This window comes from Xenopus tropicalis, chromosome 5, assembly GCF_000004195.4.
Source record: "Xenopus tropicalis strain Nigerian chromosome 5, UCB_Xtro_10.0, whole genome shotgun sequence".
Classification (NCBI taxonomy): domain Eukaryota; kingdom Metazoa; phylum Chordata; class Amphibia; order Anura; family Pipidae; genus Xenopus; species Xenopus tropicalis.
Window position 1 is genome coordinate 1,131,548 of NC_030681.2, and position 25,754 is coordinate 1,157,301.

A 25,754-nucleotide genomic window follows, 5' to 3' on the forward strand; every position below is an offset into this window, starting at 1 on the left:
GAAATGAGGGCGAGAGGGGGAATATGAGGGGAGAGGGGGAATATGAGGGAGAGAGGGGAATATGAGGGAAAAGGGGTGAATATGAGGGAGGAGAGGGGAATATGATGCGGCGGAAAGGGGAATATCAGGGGAGAGGAAGGGAATGTGAGGCGGAAAGGCGGAATATGAAGGGAGAGGGAGAATTTGAGGGGAAAAGGGGGAAATGAGGGGGAAAGCGGAAATATGAGGGAAAGAGGGAATAATGAGCGAGAGGGAATATGAGGAGAGGGGAATATTGAGGGGAAGGGGCGAATATGAGGGAGAGAGGCGAGGAGAGGAATATGAGGGGGGAAAGGGCGAATATGAGGCAGAGAAGAGGGAAATATGAGGGGGAAAGGCGGGAAATATGAGCGGAAAGGGGAATATGAGGGGAGAGGGGGAATAGCAGGGAAAGGGGGAATATGAGGGCAGAGGGGCGAAATGAGGGAAAGGGGCGAATCATTGAGGGGGAAAGGGGGGAATATGAGGGGGAAAGGGGAATATTTGAGGAGAAAAAGTGGAATATGCAGCGGAGAGCGGGGAAATGAGGGAAGAATATGAGGGAGGGGGAATATGCAGGGAGAGGGCGGAGGAATATGAGGGGAAAGGGGAATAATGAGGGCGAAAGGGGGAATATGAGGAAAGGGGAATATGAGGGGAAAGAGGGAATATGAGGGAGAGGGGAATATGAGGGGAGAGGGGGCGGAATATGAGGAGAGAGGCAGGGAGAGGAGGAATATGAGGGGGGAAAGGGGGAATATGAGCGGCGAGAGAGCGGGAATATGAGGGAAACGGGGAATATGAGCGGGAAAGGGGGAATATGAGGGAGGAGGGGGGGAATATTGAGGGGAAAGCGCGGGATATGAGGGGGGAGAGCGGGGAATTATTGAGGGAAAAGGAGGAAATTATGAGAAAAGATACACGGGAAAAGGGAATATGAGGGGAAAGGGGGAATATGGAGGGAGAGGAGAATATGAGGGAGAGGGGGGAATATGAGGCGGCAAAGCAGAATTATGAGTGGAGACGGGGGCGAATATGAGGGGAAAGTGGAATATGAGGGGAAAGGCCGGCGAATTATGAGGGAAAGGGGAATATGAGGGGAGAGGGGAATATGAGGGGAAAGGCGGCGAATGTATGAGGGTGAAAAAGGACGGTGAATATAGGATTAAGGGGGGCAATATGAAGGAGAGGAGAATATGAGGGGAAGAGGGGGCGAATATGAGGGGAAAGGGAATATGAGGGGAGTAGGGGTAATATGAGGGAGCAGGAGGGCGAATATGAGGGAGAGAGGCCAGGAGAGGGAATAGGGGGAAAGGGGACCATATTAGGGGAGAGAGGCAGGAGAGGGGGGGAATATGAGGGGAAAGCGGGGAATATGAGTGGAAAGCGGGAATATGAGCATGAGAGGGGGAATATGAGGAAACAGGCGGGCGAATATGCCAGGGAAAGGGGTTCTGGTAATATGGCAGGTGACAAGGGGGAAAGTATGAGGGTGAGAGGGAGATATGACTGGGAAAAGGGTGAATATGTAGGGGGAAAGACGCGAATATGAGGAAAGGGGGGGAATATGAGCGGAGAGGAGGAACATGCAGGGAAGAGAATATGAGGTAAAGGGGAATATGAGCGGGAGAGGGGGAATATGAGGGCGAGAGGGGATATATGAGGGAGAGAGGCAGGAGAGGGGAATATGAGGGGGGAAAGGGGGAATATTAGGGAGAGACGGCAGGAGAGGGGGGGAATATGAGGGGGAAGGGGGAATATGAGGGGGGAATATGAGGGGGGAAAGGGGGTCATGAGGTTGGGGAGATGCTTTGGACATGGCAAGTGACCCCCCTGTATGAGGGGTATCGCCTCCTGTTTTGAAGCAGAAGGGACTGGGCTGTTATAGTTACGAGGGAACACTTACTGCTGAATCCTTAATGGGTTGTTTGCCTTTAAATGAACATTTAGTTCTGATGCAAGTCACAAATGTTTTTCATTCTTTTGTGTTTCTTTTTTAGTTATTTAACCTGTTGTTCTCCAGGTTCCAGATTGGAATTTCAGCAGCTATCTGGTTACGTTACAATAATAACAAAATGGTAACCCCACAGAGCAGTCATTGTCTGGCTGATGGGGGTCAGTGACTCCCATTTAAAAATCTGCAGAAATGTAGAAGAGAAAGGCAAATAATTTAAAGCAAGTTGTCGGGAATAGGACATTCTGTGACTGAAAGGTAAACAATGGAAGCCAAATGCACTGTGTGTAACATCTCTGGCTCACTGGCCATTTAACTCCTAGTCCCACGGCTCCCTTGTGCCTGAACAGTATGGGAATAAAGGAAACGTCACTGCAGGTGCTTGCCCTTGGATTTCTGCTGGGGTCCCTGGGAGAACAAAATAAAATGGAGATAGGTACCTACCTAGTGCTACCAACCCCTATTTCTGTAGGGAAATGAGAGCAGGGCAGGCAGTAACCCTTCCAACACTTTCCCCTGTCTCTGCCCCTATAAGGTACCTACCTAGTGCTACCAACCCCTATTTCTGTAGGGAAATGAGAGCAGGGCAGGCAGTAACCCTTCCAACACTTTCCCCTGTCTCTGCCCCTATATATTAGGTACCTACCTAGTGCTACCAACCCCTATTTCTGTAGGGAAATGAGAGCAGGGCAGCAGTAACCCTTCAACACTTTCCCCTGTCTCTGCCCCTATATATTAGGGTACCTACCTAGTGCTACCAACCCCTATTTCTGTAGGGAAATGAGAGCAGGGCAGGCAAGTAACCCTTCCAAACACTTCCCCTGTCTCGTGCCCCTATTATTAGGTACCTACCTAGTGCTACCAACCCCCTATTTCTGTAGGAAATGAGAGCAGGGCAGGCAGTAACCCTTCCAACACTTTCCCCTGTCTCTGCCCCTATATATAAGGTACCTACCTAGTGCTACCAACCCCTATTTCTGTAGGGAAATGAGAGCAGGGCAGGCAGTAACCCCTCCAACACTTTCCCCTGTCTCTGCCCTATATATTAGGTACCTACCTAGTGCTACCACCCCTATTCTGTAGGGGAAATGAGAGCAGGGCAGGCAGTTAACCCTCCCACACTTTCCCCCTGTCTCTGCCCTATATATTAGGTACCTACCTAGTGCTACCAACCCCTATTTCTGTAGGGAAATGAGAGCAGAGCAGGCAGTAACCCTTCCAACACTTTCCCCTGTCTCTGCCCCTATATATTAGGTACCTACCTAGTGCTACCAACCCCTATTTCTGTAGGGAAATGAGAGCAGAGCAGGCAGTAACCCTTAATAACCTTGGGTAATCTGCTTGTTTATGAAATCCTCCATACAAAAACAGAAAGAAGCAGAATTTCCTAGCGCGAGGGTGATCCCAGGAGCTTGCACTCTATTCTTTTCCCTGCATGGCTGAACTTGATTATGTTGTTTTGTTTCAGGCCAAGCCTATGATCGCTGCTGAACGGGGAGGAATGACAGAGAAGTTTGTGCAGAAGTTGCCTATATACCCCTATGATGGTGCCAGAGCCATACACGGTAGGGTGCAGGGAGTTGTTAATGACATTTTGTTTGGAAAGTAATATTTAGCATTGCTAACATTTCTGGTAGTCACAGAAAACAATATATATATATATACGTGTGCATATTAGTGAGTATTGTGCACTTCAATGGTGCAATAGAATCATATTGATATAGTCACATTTGTTATTGCACTTTTTCCCCATGAAGAAGCATCACATCAGTATGTGCATAGGGTGAAGGGAACACTCAGCTTGGGAGTCTGCTCTAATTAGTACATTTAGGTTTCTGTGTATATTTACTTTTATCCATTCATTGATGTTAGGCTTTATGGTTGTTACAATAGGGACATACTCATGGCAGTACATGTGTCATTTTCATTTTATTTATTTTTGACATCTACCTGCATTTATGTTCTGTTTTGGCCAGCTGGGTACTCAGTAACTGGGTTATCTTCATTACATGTTGCAATTGTGTTTGGGACAGATGGCCCTGTATGTTTAACAATTAAAAACTAGTCCACTATTTACCCTTTGTGCCAGTTTTTATATGTGCGTGTTTTTATCTTAAAGGGATTCTGTCATGATTTTTATGGGGTACTTTTTATTTCTAAATTACACTGTTTATATAGCAAATAATCATCTCACTCCAACTTGCAGCGCAGCAGTAAAGTGTGCCTGAGTCTGAGCTTTCAGCCAGCGCTACACATTAGAACTGCTTTCAGCTAACTTTCTCCTACTCCCATGTAACTGGGGGAGTCCCAAGCCAGACTTGGATCTCTTACTATTGAGTGCTATTCTGATACCTACTGGGAGCTGCTATCTTGCTCCCTTCCCATTGTTCTGCTGAGCGGCTGCTGGGGGTGAGGGGGGGGGGATATCACTCCAACTTGCAGCGCAGCAGTAAAGTGTGCCTGAGTCTGAGCTTTCAGCCAGCGCTACACATTAGAACTGCTTTCAGCTAACCTATTGTTTCTCCTACTCCCATGTAACTGGAGGAGTCCCAAGCCGGACTTGGATTTCTTACTATTGAGTGCTATTCTGATACCTACTGGGAGCTGCTATCTTGCTCCCTTCCCATTGTTCTGCTGATCGGCTGCTGGGGGCTCGTTTAAAGGGGTTTCTTCTTCCTTCTTTATGGATGACTCCCTACATCTTATCTGCTGCTTTAAGCCTATTACAAGTTCTTGCCTTGCTCCAGTTGTATGAGATGAGACGTAAGTTTTGAGTACACTACTTCTGCTTAACTGCTTAATAATAAGCCTGAAGCCTAAACAGGGTGCAATGTTAGTATGTGTGTGTGTGATCTTCCTGGAGTTATGGGGGCACTAAAATGGCTTTGCTGTGCAGCCCAGTCACTTACACCCCTGCTAACCGGCCTCTGTGAGTGCTGCTTGGAGAAGCTACAATACTTGTACTTATTACTTTAATAGGGGAGTGGCTAAGGTAGGTTGGGAGTGGCTAAGGTAGGTTGGGAGTGGCTGGGTAACAGGCAGGACCTTTATTTCAGTCTCAAATGTATCATCTCTGTGTGTTTCCATTACAGAAAAAAATCTGAATTCAAAGATTCAATTCAACCTTCTTGTTCATGGAATGACGAACCTTATTATCGGATAAACCTTACAGCTGATGAGTCCTGTCCTGCCCAGCCCGTCTTTCAACTGAGGAAAGTCACCCTGATGTGGAATTAGTACAGGAATTACCCACACTGGTTCAACTGATGCCCCCGAGGCAAACTATCTATGCTGTAAGTCTGTATATAGATTTTGTAGCCATGGATTAGAGGTGGGAGCACTGGGATACATCTTATGCACCGACATGGCAGCCATTCTTCTTCTCTAATACCAACAAATAATGGTGGGATCTGAGAATCCAATCACATCTAATAGCCAGTGGTTTAAAATCATATTCATTCAGGAGTCCCCAGTCACATCACTCATGTAGGCCAGTGGGGTAACAAGATATAACTAGGCCCCACAGCAATAATAAATAATACTGCAGAGTCTGAATTCAACGCGTAAAATAATAAAATATAATAAAGCAAATTAATAATCTTATATACATTGCTTTATTATTTTTTATTTTAGGCATTGAAGTCACTTATATGTACTGATACAGATGGTTGGCAAGATGGCGACCATATTCACAGTGTGGTTGGCACTGAAGGATATTCACGCCGGCGTTGTGATGCCAATCACGTAGATACAGGCGCAGATTTTTCTCCAGTTCTCGTGAGATTACGCACGCACGTTGATATGTACCTGCTAAATTACGCACACTGTAACCAATACACGTTTTTTTTTCCCGTGATCTAGCGTATTACTTCAGGCGCCTATATGGAGGCGGGGGGTGGTGCTTAGGGGTATGTAAGGGTGTTTGGCATCGCTATTGAATTGTCTGTACTTTTCCACTGATGAAGAGGGCGTGAAGCTGTGGAAACGTTGGGTCTGTACGGGCACTCCCAATAAACAGGTTGGAGGGATCTTTTTACACCACTAAATCGTTTTGGGTTCTTTTTTGTTTTTTCTTGTGCTCATTGTTATAGGCACCGGGCCAGGTGCATCAGGAGGATCTGCCCCAGGGGTTAATGGACCGAGTTAACAAGGAACCGCGAGTGTATGGACTTTCTTTGACTGCTGACAAAGAGGCACAAAGCCAAGGGAAACTAAGGCCAGTTATAAAGCGCTGCCAGGGCCAAATGCCTAAACAAGAAAATCTGAAAAATGGCAATATTAAAAAGAGAAAGAACCAACCAACCCAAGCTTCAAATGAAGACATATAAATGTTGTTTAAACGACAAATTCACAAAAGTGTCTGTAAAATGTCTTTCTTTCACCAAAAACGAAAAAACGGCGGTTGAGTCGGAATTTATGTGAATTTCTGTTTGTGAATCTGGAGAAAGTGTTTTCCACCAGTTTTACTACAAAAAAAGTGCTCTCTCCCCTTCTGTGAATTCCCCCCATTGCCTCTGTATAATCCAGTCACTTACTGACTTACCTGAACACTTGGTTGGTGCAACGCTGGCAGCGCTCTAGGTTGGTTCCATGAAGGAGCAGTGAGGGGACGGGAGAATGACGCACGCACTCAGAACAGAATGTGCACAAAATGATACATTTATTGAAAGTTTTTTTGTTTGTTTGTTTTATACAAAAGAAGGTTATGTACAACACAGTACTGTGTTACTTGCACAACTTCTCCCGGGGAACAAAACCCTGGAAAAATTTAAAAAAAAAAAAATCTTTTTTTTTTTTCCCAAAAACACACACAAGCACAAAGAAAATAAACTCCGGATTAACTGAAAAGCGGAGAAAGAAGCGACGTCAGCAAACAATAAATGTCACTTCTCCCTGAGGAGCTCGGTATAAAAATCAACAGCAGCAAAAAGATTGGGGTCTCCGCAGTGTCTGCCAGTAGCGACCCCTGACCCTTCTGGGATACTGGAGATTCCAATGTGGCCTAGAGGGTTATTGGGAAATATGAACGGCAACAGGGAGTCCAGTTTGGCACGGAGGCACTGACTAATGGCCGTCCGACTACCAACAGATCAGTAACAATCAAACGTGCGCCATTCCTGGAATCTTAACCGTTATTCCCTTCCAACCAACACACCTCTATCAGCAGAACCAATCAAATTGCAGGCCTATCACTGCCGTCATCTATCAGCTTTCAGCCCTGTTTAACAGCAGCCCTAGTGGGAGCCTCTCTTTGCAGAACCAGTTAGATTGCAGCACTCTTACTGCAGCTTTATTGGCATCTTCAGGGTCTGTCTGCAACACCAATTCCAGTGCTGTTCTATGGCCGCTCTATTAAACCTCCGCTGTGTTTGCAGGACCAACCAGATGGGGGTGCTGTCCTACTGTTTCCTATTGGAAAACAGCTGAGAAATGTTACTAGGAGCGACAGAACCATCGCACTAACCTCCAGCAGAGCCCTCCAATTAATACCCAGGAATGCTCTGCAGCAGAGCTATTGATGCAGCCCCTAAAGGGTTGGGTCTAAGGGCAGATTCTCAAGCACATTACAGTAGATAGGAGGCAAAGATGCGCTTATACACTCCGTATAGCTGCCCTAGTGACCCACAATGGGCAGGCAATGTCCTACGCCTCACGTGCGCGTTAGTGACCCACAATGGGCAGGCAATGTCCTACGCATCATACACGCGCGTTAGAGACCCACAATGGGCAGGCAATATCCTACGCCTCACGTGCGCGTTAGTGACCCACAATGGGCAGGCAATATCCTACGCATCGTACACGCGCGTTAGAGACCCACAATGGGCAGGCAATATCCTACGCCTCACGTGCGCGTTAGTGACCCACAATGGGCAGGCAATGTCCTACGCATCATACACGCGCGTTAGAGACCCACAATGGGCAGGCAATATCCTACGCCTCATGTGCGCGTTAGTGACCCACAATGGGCAGGCAATATCCTACGCCTCACGTGCGCGTTAGTGACCCACAATGGGCAGGCAATATCCTACGCCTCACGTGCGCGTTAGTGACCCACAATGGGCAGGCAATGTCCTACGCATTGTACGTGTGCATTAGTGACCCATGCTGGGGCAGGCAATGTCCTACGCCTCACGTGCGCGTTAGTGACCCACAATGGGAAGGCAATGTCCTTCGCCTCATGTGCGCGTTAGAGACCCACAATGGGCAGGCAATGTCCTTCGCCTCATGTGCGCGTTAGAGACCCACAATGGGAAGGCAATGTCCTACGCATTGTACGTGTGCATTAGTGACCCATGCTGGGGCAGGCAATGACCTATGCATCGTACACGCGCGTTAGAGACCCATGCAGGGGGCAGAACACTTTTTGCAGGATTCCGTAGTGTTTAACAAAACCTATTCTGCACTCCTTTAAGTCATGTGACTATATTTTGCTCTGAATGGGCAAATTTTTTAGAAATGTACTTGGTGCTTCCCTCATGGAACACAGAAATATCCCGTCTATGAGAAGAGCGACACCCACAGGCAGTACCTGCCCCCCACACTGCTCCCCTTACCCATGAGCCCACTGAGGGAATCTGTTGGCTTTTTAGCCTTTCCTACACATTCACTCTGACCCAATATCCTTATGTACGAACCCCCATGTGTGTAACCACCAGTCCCGTGGGTCTAATTCATTCTCTCTCTACTGGAATTTGGGCCTAAACCATATCTGATACCACTGTCTGATCTCTCACTGTCCTGTTGGGTATTACAGTAGCCAGACCCCAGGATCCGTTCCCAGAGTTCTCCCTTGAGGAACAGATTTATATACAGACACTGTGCCCCAGTCCAATCAGCTTTAACTCTAACAAAGTCCCAGCGCCACCTAGTGGACACAGCAGGATTGTAGCACTCAGGCCAGCAAATGAGTTCTAATTTTTCCTTTTTCGGCAAGAGTAGAATGGAATGGGGGGGGGGGGGGGGTCTCTTTATAGGACAGATCAGTGGGCCCCTTCCCCCAGGATGGACCAATGTACTGAGCAGGAACGAGAGTTTAGTGTTATTGCACAGAGCTACCCTCAGCGCTCACAATGGAGGGACAGACAAGTGAGAAGTAAAAGATTTTATTTTAATGGGGGTCCATTCCCCCTGCCTTTAATAACCTATCACCCCAGAAAAAATAAGGGGGGGTAGACCCCATTTCTATAGTGGGAGATCAGCACTCACAGACACTTAATCCTTTATTCCAGGCCAACCATGGACCTTCATGTTAAATACAGATACTGACAGAAAAATGCATTTCTGCAGCATGTGACCTGCCAAGGGGAAGCACTAGACTCTGAATTGGCCGGGAGGGGGTGCCACTAGACTCTGAATTGGCTGGGAGGGGGCGCCACTAGACTCTGAATTGGCTGGGAGGGGGCACCGATAGACTCTAAATTGGCTGGGAGGGGGTGCCACTAGACTCTGAATTGGCTGGGAGGGGGCGCCACTAGACTCTGAATTGGCTGGGAGGGGGCGCCACTAGACTCTGAATTGGCTGGGAGGGGGTGCCACTAGACTCTGAATTGGCTGGGAGGGGGCGCCACTAGACTCTGAATTGGCTGGGAGGGGGCGCCACTAGACTCTGAATTGGCCGGGGTCGGGAGGGGGTGCCACTAGACTCTGAATTGGCTGGGAGGGGGCACCGATAGACTCTGAATTGGCTGGGAGGGGGCGCCACTAGACTCTGAATTGGCTGGGAGGGGGCACCGATAGACTCTGAATTGGCTGGGAGGGGGTGCCACTAGACTCTGAATTGGCTGGGAGGGGGCGCCACTAGACTCTGAATTGGCTGGGAGGGGGCGCCACTAGACTCTAAATTGGCTGGGAGGGGGCGCCACTAGACTCTGAATTGGCCGGGGTCGGGAGGGGGTGCCGATAGACTCTGAATTGGCCGGGAGGGGCCCGCTAGACTGTGAATTGGCCGGGAGGGGGCCCTGCTAGACTGTGAATTGGCCGGGAGGGGGCACTGATAGACTCTGAATTGGCCGGGAGGGGGCGCCGCTAGACTGTGAATTGGCCGGGAGGGGGCACTGATAGACTCTGAATTGGCCGGGAGGGGGCACCGCTAGACTCCGAATTGGCCGGGAGGGGGCACCGCTAGACTCCGAATTGGCCGGGAGGGGGCACCGCTAGACTCCGAATTGGCTGGGGCCAGGAGGGGGCGCCGATAGATTGTGAATTGGCCGGGGCCGGGAGGGGGTGCCGATAGACTCTGAATTGGCCGGGAGGGGCCCCACTAGACTGTGAATTGGCCGGGGCCGGGAGGGGGCCCTGCTAGACTGTGAATTGCCGGAGGGGGCGCCGCTAGACTGAATTGGCCGGGCCCGGGAGAAGGCGCCGCTAGACTGTGAATTGGCTGGGGCCGGGAGGGGGCCACCACACTGCTTTATTCATCTCATTTTCCTATGGCCACAACATAATGTATCCAGCTCAGCAGAATCTAATCGAATCCCGGCAAAGCCAATAAACTTACAGGACCCATTAAACAGGCAGAATTACTTACCCCCACCTATACGCTCCCCTCGATAATGGCCAAGGGATTCGCCTTGCATCCTGAGCAGAGAAACTGCAGGAGGGACACAGCTGCTGAACTGAAGGGTTAACTCTCAGAACCCAGAGCAGAGGGTTAATTGTTGAGTAACGGAACTCACACACCAGCAAACCAAACACAGCAGAGACAAACCAAACAGGAAAATAGATATATTTCTCTTCAACCAAAAGCACTAACCCCGGGCTGTCATCCATGCACTCATGCCCGACACGTTCTGCGCCAACACCTTGCGCCCGCCCACTGCCAACTCACCCCCCCCCCCCCCCCCCCCGTCACGTGCCCTTGTCTCCCCACAGACACACAACTCACACACAGGGCTGCAGTACTGATACAAGATGGCTCCTGTCCTCCATGATGGAATCGCCCAGCCATTAATCCTCTAGTTACAGTACTCGTGATTGGAAGGGCACCGAAATAAGCAGAAGTTACGACTCCCCCTTGCGCCCCCCCCAAAGCAATACAATATTGTGCATGAGTGTATAAATCCCCCCGCATATCAGAGGGGCGTAATGACTATACAGACAGTAAAATCTCCTCGCCGTACAAACACGGGGGCATCACAACCCCAATACATAAATACTGAGAATCAGCTATTAGAAAAATAAAGTCTTCTCTTAGGGGATTTTAGGGTCCCTTCTTCTATCTTCCTAGCAATGGCTTGTTGGGGGCTCTACGAGCATATTTAGGGGCCCATATCTGAGTCGGTGTTCCCCCGGGTAGCGCCCAACGCACAGTACCCAGTGTATAATGCCAACAGCGGGCCAAGCCAACATACACAGGTAGAACCCCAAGTCTAATCACACAGGCACAGTGCAAATCCTCCTCTCCTGGTTCTAGCGCTGCCCCTACGGATCCCGAAGAGCGCACTCCGACAGGGCCTCGGCCTCTCTGCAGCTGGAAAGTGGAGAAAGACACAGAAGTTTGGAGCTCTTTGGCTTGGGGATTATGGGGGGACAGAGCAGCGTTATTCCCACCCGGACACCTCCAGTCCTCGCGCCGTGGCACCAGCCCCAGAGGATTAAAGAAATGTGTGAAAAAGGCAACAATAAATAGGTGTTGAGTCAATAAAGTGTGGGGCAAATTCCCCCGGCAGCGGGTCAGTCGTTCTTGCTGCTGTTCGACGTGTCCAGATTAACCACTTGCAGCTCGGTCAGGTTACTGCTGCTGGACTGCTGCCCAATAACCGTCATCTGTGGGAGAGAGAGACTGCTTAATACTGGGTCGTACCCACGCGGAGAGACACATACAGAAATGCTACTCGTGCCATACCAGAGCAATCGGAAAATGCCCCAACTATCACTCGGAAATGCAGCAGTGAGCCCAACCTCTGAGAGAACCGACCCAACATGTCTCCCAGTCATCAAATCGGGGTTAGAAACCCGCAGAGGTTAGAACTGTGTGTCAGTGACTTGTCCTGTGTCCCACCAATCACGTGTTAATAGTGTGTTGCACCAGCGGGGTACCCAGGAGCCCGAGCTAAAAGCTGTAGGTACAGTGCAGTAGCAGGGTTCCCACCAATCACGTGTTAATAGTGTGTTGCACCAGCGGGGTACCCAGGAGCCCGAGCTAAAAGCTGTAGGTACAGTGCAGTAGCAGGGTTCCCACCAATCACGTGTTAATAGTGTGTTGCACCAGCGGGGTACCCAGGAGCCCCGAGCTAAAAGCTGTAGGTACAGTGCAGTAGCAGGGTTCCCCCCACCCACCAATCAGGCACAACATGCTTTCATGCACCAGGTCTGTTCCACTTGCAAACACTAAGGGGGTTCCCAACAAACGTTACCTGGTGGAGCTGTACTGCAGACACAGGAATCTGGACAGTGCCGGGGGGAGCGGTGAGGAAAACTTGCTGGACGCCCCCTGGGAAAGGAGTTAGAGAGGCAGGTGAGAGGGCTGAAGCACAGCTAGAAATGCACCCCGACTGCTACTGAGCCGAACTCCATTCCTTACCTTGTTCCTGGGTGTGCGAGACTTGCATGGGGGGTGCGGAGGAGAAGGCATTGAGCACAGCGAGGCCCCCGTCGGTTAGTCCTTGAGTAGGGGCATACATGACTGCGTGGGGACTGGGGTACATCATGTGACCACTCACTGTTGTGGGCACCGAGGAGGTCATGATGGCTGCAGGCAGTGTCACTGGGGAGGCAGAAAGTTGCTGTGAGATCCCCGATAGTGACTGGCAGGGCTCTATGGTGCTCGTATTGGGGCACAGGCGCATATACAGCACAGCACCTGGGGTGTAACATGCCCCACAAACCCAAAATATTAATATGTGTAAAGTATGGAGACAATACTGGGACATATGCTCTATAGATGCTATACAGACCTGAGGGTGCTGGGGTAGCACGGGGAGGCGCTATAGGCAGCTGAGGGTGCTGGGGTAGCACAGGGAGACGCTATAGGCACCTGAGGGTGCTGGGGTAGCACAGGGAGGCGCTATAGGCACCTGAGGATGCTGGGGTAGCACAGGGAGACGCTATAGGCCCTGAGGGTGCTGGGGTAGCACAGGGAGACGCTATAGGCACCTGAGGGTGCTGGGGTAGCACAGGGAGGCGCTATAGGCACCTGAGGATGCTGGGATAGCACAGGGAGACGCTATAGGCGCCTGAGGGTGCTGGGGTAGCACAGGGAGACGCTATAGGCGCCTGAGGGTGCTGGGGTAGCACAGGGAGACGCTATAGGCACCTGAGGATGCTGGGGTAGCACAGGGAGACACTATAGGCACCTGAGGATGCTGGGGTAGCACAGGGAGACGCTATAGGCACCTGAGGGTGCTGGGGTAGCACAGGGAGACGCTATAGGCGCCTGAGGGTGCTGGGATAGCACAGGGAGACGCTATAGGCGCCTGAGGGTGCTGGGGTAGCACAGGGAGACGCTATAGGCACCTGAGGATGCTGGGATAGCACAGGGAGACGCTATAGGCGCCTGAGGGTGCTGGGGTAGCACAGGGAGGCGCTATAGGCACCTGAGGGTGCTGGGGTAGCACAGGGAGACGCTATAGGCGCCTGAGGGTGCTGGGGTAGCACAGGGAGACGCTATAGGCGCCTGAAGGTGCTGGGGTAGCACAGGGAGACGCTATAGGCGCCTGAGGGTGCTGGGGTAGCACAGGGAGACGCTATAGGCACCTGAGGGTGCTGGGGTAGCACAGGGAGACGCTATAGGCACCTGAGGGTGCTGGGGTAGCACAGGGAGACGCTATAAGCACCTGAGGGTGCTGGGGTAGCACAGGGAGACGCTATAAGCACCTGAGGGTGCTGGGGTGACACACATACATACCTGTTCCGCTAGAGGAGGTCTGCACCAGCTCTGAGCTGCTGTCACTGGATGGCGATGCCTGTGCTGCAGAATGGACCTGAATAGCCTGGACAGGTACCTGCTGAGCTACAGCTCCCCCTGCTGGAAGGGAAGAGAGAATGTAAGAATGAATGGGGGTATCCACACCCCTACAGCTGGCTCACATACAGGGAGAGGGCCCCAATCCTCCCATATACACACAGGGCCCCCAGGGCTTCCCCCACACACACAACCAGAACCCCTAAGAGCCGGTACCCTAGTTCCTCCCAGACCCCCCCTTTACCTGACATGAGAGTGAAGCCGGTGGGAATCTGCATTAATCCCCCTGAGCTCATAGCGCCGCCCTCTGTTTTCAGCACTGTCCCATTGGCGCTGGTAACTGGTGCCAGGTAGTTTGTGATGGGAAATGAGTGCCCGCTGCTGACCTGCATGGAAGTGGAGGTGGTGGGCACTGTTTGGATGTTGGACGTGCCTGGAAGGTTGGTCACGGTGAATGCCGGCTTTAGTGAGTCCTGTAGGAGACAGCAACATTAACCCTTTCCTTGAGTTATATACATACATCCCCATACTGTCCTGTGTAAGGGAAACACTATGGCACCTCCTACCCATATGTATAAATACAAATATACAGAGACGGAATGTTCTGGGCACACAATAACCTGTACCCCCATACTGTCCTGTGTAAGGGAAACACTATGGCACCCCCTACCCATATGTATAAATACAAATATACAGAGAGGGAATGTTCTGGGCACACAATAAGCTGTACCCCCATACTGTACTGTCTAAGGGAAACACTATGGCACCCCCTACCCATATGTATAAATACAAATATACAGAGAAGGAATGTTCTGGGCACACAATAAGCTGTACCCCCATACTGTACTGTCTAAGGGAAACACTATGGCACCCCCTACCCATATGTATAAATACAAATATACAGAGAAGGAATGTTCTGGGCACACAATAAGCTGTACCCCCATACTGTACTGTCTAAGGGAAACACTATGGCACCCCCTACCCATATGTATAAATACAAATATACAGAGAAGGAATGTTCTGGGCACACAATAAGCTGTACCCCCATACTGTCCTGTGTAAGGGAAACACTATGGCACCCCCTACCCATATGTATAAATACAAATATACAGAGAGGGAATGTTCTGGGCACACAATAAGCTGTACCCCCATACTGTACTGTCTAAGGGAAACACTATGGCACCTCCTACCCATATGTATAAATACAAATATACAGAGAGGGAATGTTCTGGGCACACAATAAGCTGTACCCCCATACTGTACTGTCTAAGGGAAACACTATGGCACCTCCTACCCATATGTATAAATACAAATATACAGAGAGGGAATGTTCTGGGCACACAATAAGCTGTACCCCCATACTGTACTGTCTAAGGGAAACACTATGGCACCCCCTACCCATATGTATAAATACAAATATACAGAGAAGGAATGTTCTGGGCACACAATAAGCTGTACCCCCATACTGTACTGTCTAAGGGAAACACTATGGCACCCCCTACCCATATGTATAAATACAAATATACAGAGAAGGAATGTTCTGGGCACACAATAAGCTGTACCCCCATACTGTACTGTCTAAGGGAAACACTATGGCACCCCCTACCCATATGTATAAATACAAATATACAGAGAAGGAATGTTCTGGGCACACAATAAGCTGTACCCCCATACTGTACTGTCTAAGGGAAACACTATGGCACCCCCTACCCATATGTATAAATACAAATATACAGAGAAGGAATGTTCTGGGCACACAATAAGCTGTACCCCCATACTGTACTGTCTAAGGGAAACACTATGGCACCTCCTACCCATATGTATAAATACAAATTCCCCTGTAATAAGCACAATTCAGCAGGAACAGCCCCCTAAGTTTGCAGAAAGGCCATCTTCCATAGACTTCATCTTATTTAAATAATTTTAAAAATGATTCCCTTTTCTCTGTAATAATAAAACAGTACCTGTACTTGATCCCAACTAAGATATAATTACCCCTTATTGGGGCAGAACAGCCCTATTGGGTTTATTTCATGGTTAAATGATCCCCTTTTCTCTGTAATAATAAAACAGTACCTGTACTTGATCCCAACTAAGATATAATGACCCCTTATTGGGGCAGAACAGCCCTATTGGGTTTATTTAATGGTTAAATGATTCCCTTTTCTCTGTAATAATAAAACAGTACCTGTACTTGATCCCAACTAAGATATAATGACCCCTTATTGGGGCAGAACAGCCCTATTGGGTTTATTTAATGGTTAAATGATTCCCTTTTCTCTGTAATAATAAAACAGTACCTGTACTTGATCCCAACTAAGATATAATTACCCCTTATTGGGGGCAGAACAGCCCTATTGGGTTTATTTAATGGTTAAATGATTCCCTTTTCTCTGTAATAATAAAACAGTACCTGTACTTGATCCCAACTAAGATATAATTACCCCTTATTGGGGCAGAACAGCCCTATTGGGTTTATTTCATGTTGATGTTTAGTAGAAGTATGGAGATCCAACTTACAGAAAGATCCCTTAGCTGGAAAGCTTAAAGGGGCATTTCACCTTTACACTAACTGTCAGTATGTTACAGAATGCTCTGTTTCTAGCAGCTTTGCAACTGGTCTTCATTATTTATAGTATTGAATTATTCACCTTTATTTTCTATATCCTTCAAGCTTTCAAGTGGGGGTCACTGACCCCAGCAACTAAAAACCCAGCTCTGTGAGCTTACAGCTGTATTGTACTTCCATTTTACTCCTTACCTTTCTATTCAGTGCTGCTTTTATTTATATTCCAGTCTCTCATCTAAACCACTGCCTGGTTGCTAAGCTACACAAAAACCTAGCAACCAGATAGCTGCAGAAATGCCAAACTAGGGAGCTGCTTAACAAAAAGCTAAATAACACAAATAACAACCAATTGCAAATTGTCTCAAAACAGGTGTCTGTGTCGCACCAAAGCTTGATTTAAAGGGGAACAACCCCCTCAAGCAGGAAGTCTGATGCGCATGGGTATGTGACTCCCGCCCCCCCATGGGGCTTTATCTGTCCCTTTAGCAGCTGTGACGGCCCCCCCCCCCCCCCACCCCACTCAGGCACCAAGATAACCCTGCTGTCGGCACAGGATTACAGGCACTGATCATGTGACCTTGTACTGATCCAATCTAGTGCTGTGTGTAAGGTATGGGGGTATCTTCTGTTTCACTATTTGCCCCCCTAAACACTAGGAGCCCCTTAATATCTCTCCTTTGCCCCCCAGCAAAGTACCCCACACACTGTACCCACCCCTTATCTCTCCTGTTACCCCCAGCCTAGTGCCCCACACATGTACCCACCCCTTATCTCTCCTGTTACCCCCAGCCTAGTGCCCCACACATGTACCCACCCCTTATCTCTCCTGTTACCCCCAGCAAAGTACCCCACACACTGTACCCACCCCTTATCTCTCCTGTTACCCCCAGCAAAGTACCCACACACTGTACCCACCCCTTATCTCTCCTGTTACCCCCCAGCCTAGTGCCCCACACATGTACCCACCCTTATCTCTCCTGTTACCCCCAGCCTAGTGCCCCACACATGTACCCACCCCTTATCTCTCCTGTTACCCCCAGCCTAGTGCCCACACACTGTACCCACCCCTTATCTCTCCTGTTATCCCCCAGCCTAGTGCCCCACACACTGTACCCACCCCTTATCTCTCCTGTTACCCCAGCCTAGTGCCCCACACATGTACCCACCCCTTATCTCTCCTGTTACCCCCAGCAAAGTACCCCACACACTGTACCCACCCCTTATCTCTCCTGTTACCCCCAGCAAAGTACCCCACACACTGTACCCACCCCTTATCTCTCCTGTTACCCCCCAGCCTAGTGCCCCACACATGTACCCACCCCTTATCTCTCCTGTTACCCCCAGCCTAGTGCCCCACACATGTACCCACCCTTATCTCTCCTGTTACCCCCAGCCTAGTGCCCCACACACTGTACCCACCCCTTATCTCTCCTGTTACCCCCAGCCTAGTGCCCCACACACTGTACCCACCCCTTATCTCTCCTGTTACCCCCAGCCTAGTGCCCCACACACTGTACCCACCCCTTATCTCTCCTGTTATCCCCCAGCCTAGTGCCCCACACACTGTACCCACCCCTTATCTCTCCTGTTATCCCCCAGCCTAGTGCCCCACACATGTACCCACCCTTATCTCTCCTGTTACCCCCAGCCTAGTGCCCCACACATGTACCCACCCCTTATCTCTCCTGTTACCCCCAGCCTAGTGCCCCACACACTGTACCCACCCTTATCTCTCCTGTTACCCCCCAGCCTAGTGCCCCACACACTGTACCCACCCCTTATCTCTCCTGTTACCCCCAGCCTAGTGCCCCACACACTGTACCCACCCCTTATCTCTCCTGTTACCCCCAGCCTAGTGCCCCACACACTGTACCCACCCCTTATCTCTCCTGTTACCCCCCAGCCTAGTGCCCCACACCACTATACCCACCCCTTATCTCTCCTGTTACCCCCAGCCTAGTGCCCCACACACTATACCCACCCCTTATCTCTCCTGTTATCCCCCAGCCTAGTGCCCCACACACTGTACCCACCCCTTATCTCTCCTGTTACCCCCCAGCCTAGTGCCCCACACACTGTACCCACCCCTTATCTCTCCTGTTATCCCCAGCCTAGTGCCCCACACACTGTACCCACCCCTTATCTCTCCTGTTACCCCCAGCCTAGTGCCCCACACACTGTACCCACCCCTTATCTCTCCTGTTACCCCCCAGCCTAGTGCCCCACACACTATACCCACCCCTTATCTCTCCTGTTATCCCCCAGCCTAGTGCCCCACACACTGTACCCACCCCTTATCTCTCCTGTTACCCCCAGCCTAGTGCCCCACACACTATACCCACCCCTTATCTCTCCTGTTACCCCCAGCCTAGTGCCCCACACATGTACCCACCCCTTATCTCTCCTGTTATCCCCCAGCCTAGTGCCCCACACACTATACCCACCCCTTATCACCTCTCCTTCAACACAGCAAACTCTCCCCAATATCTCCTTCCTGCCCACAGTGCTCCCCAATACCCCACCTTTTTCCCCTCACATACACTGCTCACACAGATACCTGTGAGTCAGGCAGGTGTGGAAGAGGGGAGGGGCAGAGGGGCCCTAGCCCGGAGGAGGGGCAGAGGGGCTCTAGGCCGGAGGAGGGGAGGGGCAGAGGGGCCCTAGCCCGGAGGAGGGGAGGGGCAGAGGGGCTCTAGGCCGGAGGAGGGGAGGGGCAGAGGGGCCCTAGCCCGGAGGAGGGGAGGGGCAGAGGGGCCCTAGCCCGGAGGAGGGGAGGGGCAGAGGGGCTCTAGGCCGGAGGAGGGGAGGGGCAGAGGGGCCCTAGCCCGGAGGAGGGGAGGGGCAGAGGGGCCCTAGCCCGGAGGAGGGGAGGGGCAGAGGGGCTCTAGGCCGGAGGAGGGGAGGGGCAGAGGGGCCTAGCCCGGAGGAGGGGCAGAGGGGCTCTAGGCTGGAGGAGGGGAGGGGCAGAGGGGCCCTAGCCCGGAGGAGGGGCAGAGGGGCTCTAGGCCGGAGGAGGGGAGGGGCAGAGGGGCCCTAGCCCGGAGGAGGGGAGGGGCAGAGGGGCTCTAGGCCGGAGGAGGGGAGGGGCAGAGGGGCCCTAGCCCGGAGGAGGGGAGGGGCAGAGGGGCCCTAGCCCGGAGGAGGGGAGGGGCAGAGGGGCTCTAGGCCGGAGGAGGGGAGGGGCAGAGGGGCCCTAGCCCGGAGGAGGGGAGGGGCAGAGGGGCCCTAGCCCGGAGGAGGGGAGGGGCAGAGGGGCTCTAGGCCGGAGGAGGGGAGGGGCAGAGGGGCCCTAGCCCGGAGGAGGGGAGGGGCAGAGGGGCTCTAGGCCGGAGGAGGGGAGGGGCAGAGGGGCCCTAGCCCGGAGGAGGGGCAGAGGGGCTCTAGGCCGGAGGAGGGGAGGGGCAGAGGGGCCCTAGCCCGGAGGAGGGGAGGGGCAGAGGGGCTCTAGGCCGGAGGAGGGGAGGGGCAGAGGGGCCCTAGCCCGGAGGAGGGGAGGGGCAGAGGGGCCCTAGCCCGGAGGAGGGGAGGGGCAGAGGGGCTCTAGGCCGGAGGAGGGGAGGGGCAGAGGGGCCCTAGCCGGAGGAGGGGAGGGGCAGAGGGGCCCTAGCCCGGAGGAGGGGAGGGGCAGAGGGGCTCTAGGCCGGAGGAGGGGAGGGGCAGAGGGGCCCTAGCCCGGAGGAGGGGAGGGGCAGAGGGGCTCTAGGCCGGAGGAGGGGAGGGGCAGAGGGGCCCTAGCCCGGAGGAGGGGCAGAGGGGCTCTAGGCCGGAGGAGGGGAGGGGCAGAGGGGCTCTAGGCCGGAGGAGGGGAGGGGCAGAGGGGCCCTAGCCCGGAGGAGGGGCAGAGGGGCTCTAGGCCGGAGGAGGGGCCCTAGCCAGGAGCATGCTGTCTGTTTACTGGTCTGGGCCGGCCCATAATTCCATTTGCTTGGCCGACAGCCCCTCCTCCCACAAACAGCTGCAGTATAAGGAATGCGGGGGGGCTGCCAGGAGAGCGCTGAAGGGAATCCGCTCCTTATATGGGCAGGAGGCAGAATCAAACTTTTATCAATGAGAGGTGAGAGAGAGCGAGCGCAGCTGTGCCCTGTCAGCCCCCCAAACACCTGTCCCTTGTCTGTCCCACCCCCCCCCCCCCCACACACACACGGGGGCACATGGGCTGTGGGGGGATGTGAATGAGGAAACTCTCTGTGGCGCAGAAAGGGGGAAGAGGCCCAGAGACCAGAAAAAAAAGAGCAACAAAGTAGCCAACCGGCCCCTAACCTACTGCCCATTTGCTAACTGCCAGCCCCAATCCAATAGCCACAGAGTCAGCACCAACTGCCAACCCCAAACCAACAGCCACAGAGTCTGCACCTACTGCCAGCCCCAGTCCGGCAGCCACAGAGTCTGCACCTACTGCCAGCCCCAGACCGACAGCCACAGAGTCTGCACCTACTGCCAGCCCAAAACCAACAGCCACAGAGTCTGCACCTACTGCCAGCCCCAGACCGACAGCCACAGAGTCTGCACCTACTGCCAGCCCAAAACCAACAGCCACAGAGTCTGCACCTACTGCCAGCCCCAGACCGACAGCCACAGAGTCTGCACCTACTGCCAGCCCCAGACCGACATCCACAGAGTCTGCACCTACTGCCAGCCCCAGACCGACAGCCACAGAGTCTGCACCTACTGCCAGCCCAAAACCAACAGCCACAGAGTCTGCACCTACTGCCAGCCCCAGACCGACAGCCACAGAGTCTGCACCTACTGCCAGCCCAAAACCAACAGCCAAAGTCTGCACCTACTGCCAGCCCGAAACCAACAGCCACAGAGTCTGCACCTACTGCCAGCCCGAAACCAACAGCCACAGAGTCTGCACCTACTGTCAACCCCTAAACCAACTGCCAGAGTCTGCACATACTGCCAAACCAACTGCCAGCCCAAAACCAACAGCCAGAGGCTGCACCAACTGCCGACCCAAACCAACTGCCAGTCCCAGACCAACAGCCACAGAGTCTGCACCTACTGCCAACCCCAAACCAACAGCCACAGAGTCTGCACCTACTGCCAGCCTCAAACCAACTGCCAGAGTCTGCACCTACTGCCAACCCCAAACCAACTGCCAGAGTCTGCACCTACTGCTAAACCCAAACCAACTGCCAACCCAAACCAACTGCCAACCCAAACCAACTGCCAACCCAAACCAACTGCCAACCCAAACCAACTGCCAACCCAAACCAACTGCCAACCCAAACCAACTGCCAACTCAAACCAACTGCCAGAGGCTGCACCAACTGCCAACCCAAAACCAACAGCCACAGAGTCAGGACCAACTGACCTAATGAGACTCATCTGATTGGATCCAATGCTACTACGTGAGGACTGTAACAAAGGGGTTCTAAACCCAACCATAATGCCACCCCACTGCACCCTGTGTTTTCTGTATCATTTGCTGAAAAATGTCATTATAGATGCAAGAAAACTGACCAATGAGAATTCTACTGACTGAAAGCTTCATTTTAAACTGTGCTTATTGCTCCCAGCTTGGGGCCAGAGTTACACAGATCAGCGGATTCTCATTGGAGGATTATTTTGCATATTAATGCAGCTGCTGGCTGTGGGGGAAAGTTTGAGTAATATTGCTTTAGCCCCCGTACATGGGCTAATAAGCTTCCCACTGTGTTATTAGCCCGGGTGTGTGGCCACCCTAACCCCCCCCCCCCCCCATATGCACACACAGAGTCCGCCCCCCCACGGCACCCACCTTGGTCTCCCCACTGCTGTCAGACTCAGACACCTGGTAAGTGAGGTCAGTCTCCTCGAAGCCGGTGGCACTCATGCGCTGGTCAGTGGAGGGGTCCGAGCGGGGGGGAGAGTCCGGCGAATTCAGGCAGGTTTGGATCAGCGCCTTCCCCGTCTCACTGGTGATCATGGGCTGCAACTTGCGCGTGGCAAACGTGTACACGTGGCCGGTCTCACTGGCTACCAACAGCAGCACCTGGGTGCCAGTCAGGGTGGAAAGCTCATAGGCCTGCGGGGGGGAGAAATGGGGGTCATTAGCACAAAATGGGGTACACTAACCCCCCTCCCCAAACTCTCATGGAAACCATATGGCAGCTCCCTCCCATATGTACAGATACACAGGGGCAATTAGTGTCCCCCCAGAGACAGGTCCATGGGCTAATGGGCCCAAACTGTACTAATGGCACCGACGTGTTTATGGGTCAGTCCCCCCTAGGCCCAAACTGTACTAATGGCAGTGACGTGTTTATGGGTCAGTCCCCCCTAGGCCCAAACTGTACTAATGGCACCGACGTGTTTATGGGTCAGTCCCCCCTAGGCCCAAACTGTACTAATGGCACCGACGTGTTTATGGGTCAGTCCCCCCGTAGGCCCAAACTGTACTAATGGCACCGACGTGTTTATGGGTCAGTCCCCCCTAGGCCCAAACTGTACTAATGGTACCGACGTGTTTATGGGTCAGTCCCCTAGGCCCAAACTGTACTAATGGCACCGACGTGTTTATGGGTCAGTCCCCCCTAGGCCCAAACTGTACTAATGGCACCGACGTGTTTATGGGTCAGTCCCCCCTAGGCCCAAACTGTACTAATGGCACCGACGTGTTTATGGGTCGGTCCCCCCTAGGCCCAAACTGTACTAATGGCACCGACGTGTTTATGGGTCGGTCCCCCTAGGCCCAAACTGTACTAATGGCACCGACGTGTTTATGGGTCAGTCCCCCCTAGGCCCAAACTGTACTAATGGCATGACGTGTTATGGGTCAGTCCCCCCTAGGCCCAAACTGTACTAATGGCACCGACGTGTTTATGGGTCAGTCCCCCTAGGCCCAAACTGTACTAATGGCACCGACGTGTTTATGGGTCGGTCCCCCCTAGGCCCAAACTGTACTAATGGCAGTGACGTGTTTATGGGTCAGTCCCCCTAGGCCCAAACTGTACTAATGGCACCGACGTGTTTATGGGTCAGTCCCCCCTAGGCCAAACTGTACTAATGGCACCGACGTGTTTATGGGTCAGTCCCCCCTAGGCCCAAACTGTACTAATGGCACCGACGTGTTTATGGGTCAGTCCCCCTAGGCCCAAACTGTACTAATGGCACCGACGTGTTTATGGGTCAGTCCCCCCTAGGCCCAAACTGTACTAATGGCACCGACGTGTTTATGGGTCAGTCCCCCTAGGCCCAAACTGTACTAATGGCACCGACGTGTTTATGGGTCAGTCCCCCTAGGCCCAAACTGTACTAATGGCACTGACGTGTTTATGGGTCAGTCCCCCCTAGGCCCAAAACTGTACTAATGGCACCGACGTGTTTATGGGTCAGGTCCCCCCTAGGCCCAAACTGTACTAATGGCCAGTGACGTGTTTATGGGTCAGTCCCCCCTAGGCCCAAACTGTACTAATGGCACCGACGTGTTTATGGGTCAGTCCCCCCTAGGCCCAAACTGTACTAATGGCACCGACGTGTTTATGGGTCAGTCCCCCTAGGCCCAAACTGTACTAATGGCACCGACGTGTTTATGGGTCAGTCCCCCCTAGGCCCAAACTGTACTAATGGCACCGACGTGTTTATGGGTCAGTCCCCCCTAGGCCCAAACTGTACTAATGGCACCGACGTGTTTATGGGTCGGTCCCCCCTAGGCCCAAACTGTACTAATGGCACCGACGTGTTTATGGGTCAGTCCCCCCTAGGCCCAAACTGTACTAATGGCACCGACGTGTTATGGTCAGTCCCCCTAGGCCAAACTGTACTAATGGCACCGACGTGTTTATGGGTCGGTCCCCCCTAGGCCCAAACTGTACTAATGGCACCGACGTGTTTATGGGTCGGTCCCCCTAGGCCCAAACTGTACTAATGGCACCGACGTGTTTATGGGTCGGTCCCCCCTAGGCCCAAACTGTACTAATGGCACCGACGTGTTTATGGGTCAGTCCCCCCTAGGCCCAAACTGTACTAATGGCACCGACGTAGTCCCCCCTAGGCCCAAACTGTACTAATGGCACCGACGTGTTTATGGGTCAGTCCCCCCTAGGCCCAAACTGTACTAATGGCACCGACGTGTTTATGGGTCAGTCCCCCTAGGCCCAAACTGTACTAATGGTACCGACGTGTTTATGGGTCAGTCCCCCTAGGCCCAAACTGTACTAACGGCACCGACGTGTTTATGGGTCAGTCCCCCCTAGGCCCAAACTGTACTAATGGCACCGACGTGTTTATGGGTCAGTCCCCCTAGGCCCAAACTGTACTAATGGCACCGACGTGTTTATGGGTCAGTCCCCCTAGGCCCAAACTGCTACTAATGGCACCGATCCTGGTGTTTATGGTCGGTCCCCCCTAGGCCCAAACTGTACTAATGGCAACCGACGGTGTTTATGGGTCGGTCCCCCCCTAGGCCCAAACTGTACTAATGGCACCCGACGTGTTTATGGGTCAGGTCCCCCCTAGGCCCAACTGTACTAATGGACCGACGTGTGTTATGGGTCAGTCCCCCTAGGCCCAAACTAGTACTAATGGCACGACGTGTTTATGGCAGTCCCCCCTAGGCCCAAACTGTACTAATGGCACGACGTGTTTATTGGGTCAAGTCCCCCCCTAGGCCCAAACTGTACTAATGGTACCAGGACGTGTTATGGGTCATGTCCCCCCTAGGCCCAAAACTGTGACTAATGGTACCTGACGACGGTGTTTATGGGCAGTCCCCCCTAGGGCCCAACTGTACTAATGGGGTTGGGTCCCCCTAGGCCCAACTGACTAATGACCGACGCTGTTTATGGGTCAGTCCCCCCCTAGGCCCAAACTGTACTAATGGCACCGACGTGTTTATGGGTCAGTCCCCCCTAGGCCCAAACTGTACTAATGGCACCGGACGTGTTTATGGGTCAGTCCCCCCTAGGCCCAAACTGTACTAAATGGCACGACGTGTTTATGGGTCAGTCCCCCCTAGGCCCAAACTGTACTAATGGCACGTGACGTGTTTATGGGTCAGTCCCCCCTAGGACCCAAACTGTACTAATGGCACCGACGTGTTTATGGGTCAGGTCCCCCCTAGGCCCAAACTGTACTAATGGCACCGACGTGTTTATGGGTCAGTCCCCCCTAGGCCCAAACTGTACTAATGGCACAGACGGTTTATGGGTCGGTCCCCCCTAGGCCCAACTGTACTAATGGCACCGACGTGTTTATGGGTCAGTCCCCCCTAGGCCCAAACTGTACTAATGGCACCGACGTGTTTATGGGTCAGTCCCCCTAGGCCCAAACTGTACTAATGGCACCGACGTGTTTATGGGTCAACCCTAGGCCCAAACTGTACTAAT

At 52.5% G+C, this 25,754-nt stretch overlaps 1 protein-coding gene and 1 long non-coding RNA gene across 4 annotated transcripts in view; one reads left to right on the forward strand and one right to left on the reverse strand.

Annotated features, from left to right (window-relative positions):
- The first annotated feature begins 3,274 nt into the window (after nt 1-3,274).
- Nucleotides 3,275-5,828, forward strand: LOC116410924. The gene is made up of 2 exons (XR_004222758.1): nt 3,275-3,537; nt 5,065-5,828. It is a non-coding gene; the product is annotated as an uncharacterized LOC116410924 (long non-coding RNA).
- Nucleotides 5,829-6,613: 785 nt separating this feature from the next.
- The window catches only part of srf (serum response factor), a 33,273-nt gene continuing 14,132 nt past the window's right edge, over nt 6,614-25,754 (reverse strand). The window contains exons 2-8 of one of the 3 annotated variants that reach the window (XR_004222713.1): nt 22,187-22,453; nt 14,119-14,347; nt 13,818-13,937; nt 12,495-12,677; nt 12,328-12,404; nt 8,286-11,737; nt 6,614-8,044 (exon numbers count right to left, since the gene is read on the reverse strand). Coding sequence is in view for 2 of the 3 variants with exons in the window: in XM_031902382.1 (XP_031758242.1) it covers nt 11,645-11,737; nt 12,328-12,404; nt 12,495-12,677; nt 13,818-13,937; nt 14,119-14,347; nt 22,187-22,453 (969 nt within the window). In the remaining variant the exon portion in view is untranslated. Of the gene's footprint in view, nt 11,738-12,327; nt 12,405-12,494; nt 12,678-13,817; nt 13,938-14,118; nt 14,348-22,186; nt 22,454-25,754 lie in introns of all 3 variants that reach the window. The other 2 variants (XM_031902383.1, XM_031902382.1) reach the window with 2 other exon arrangements.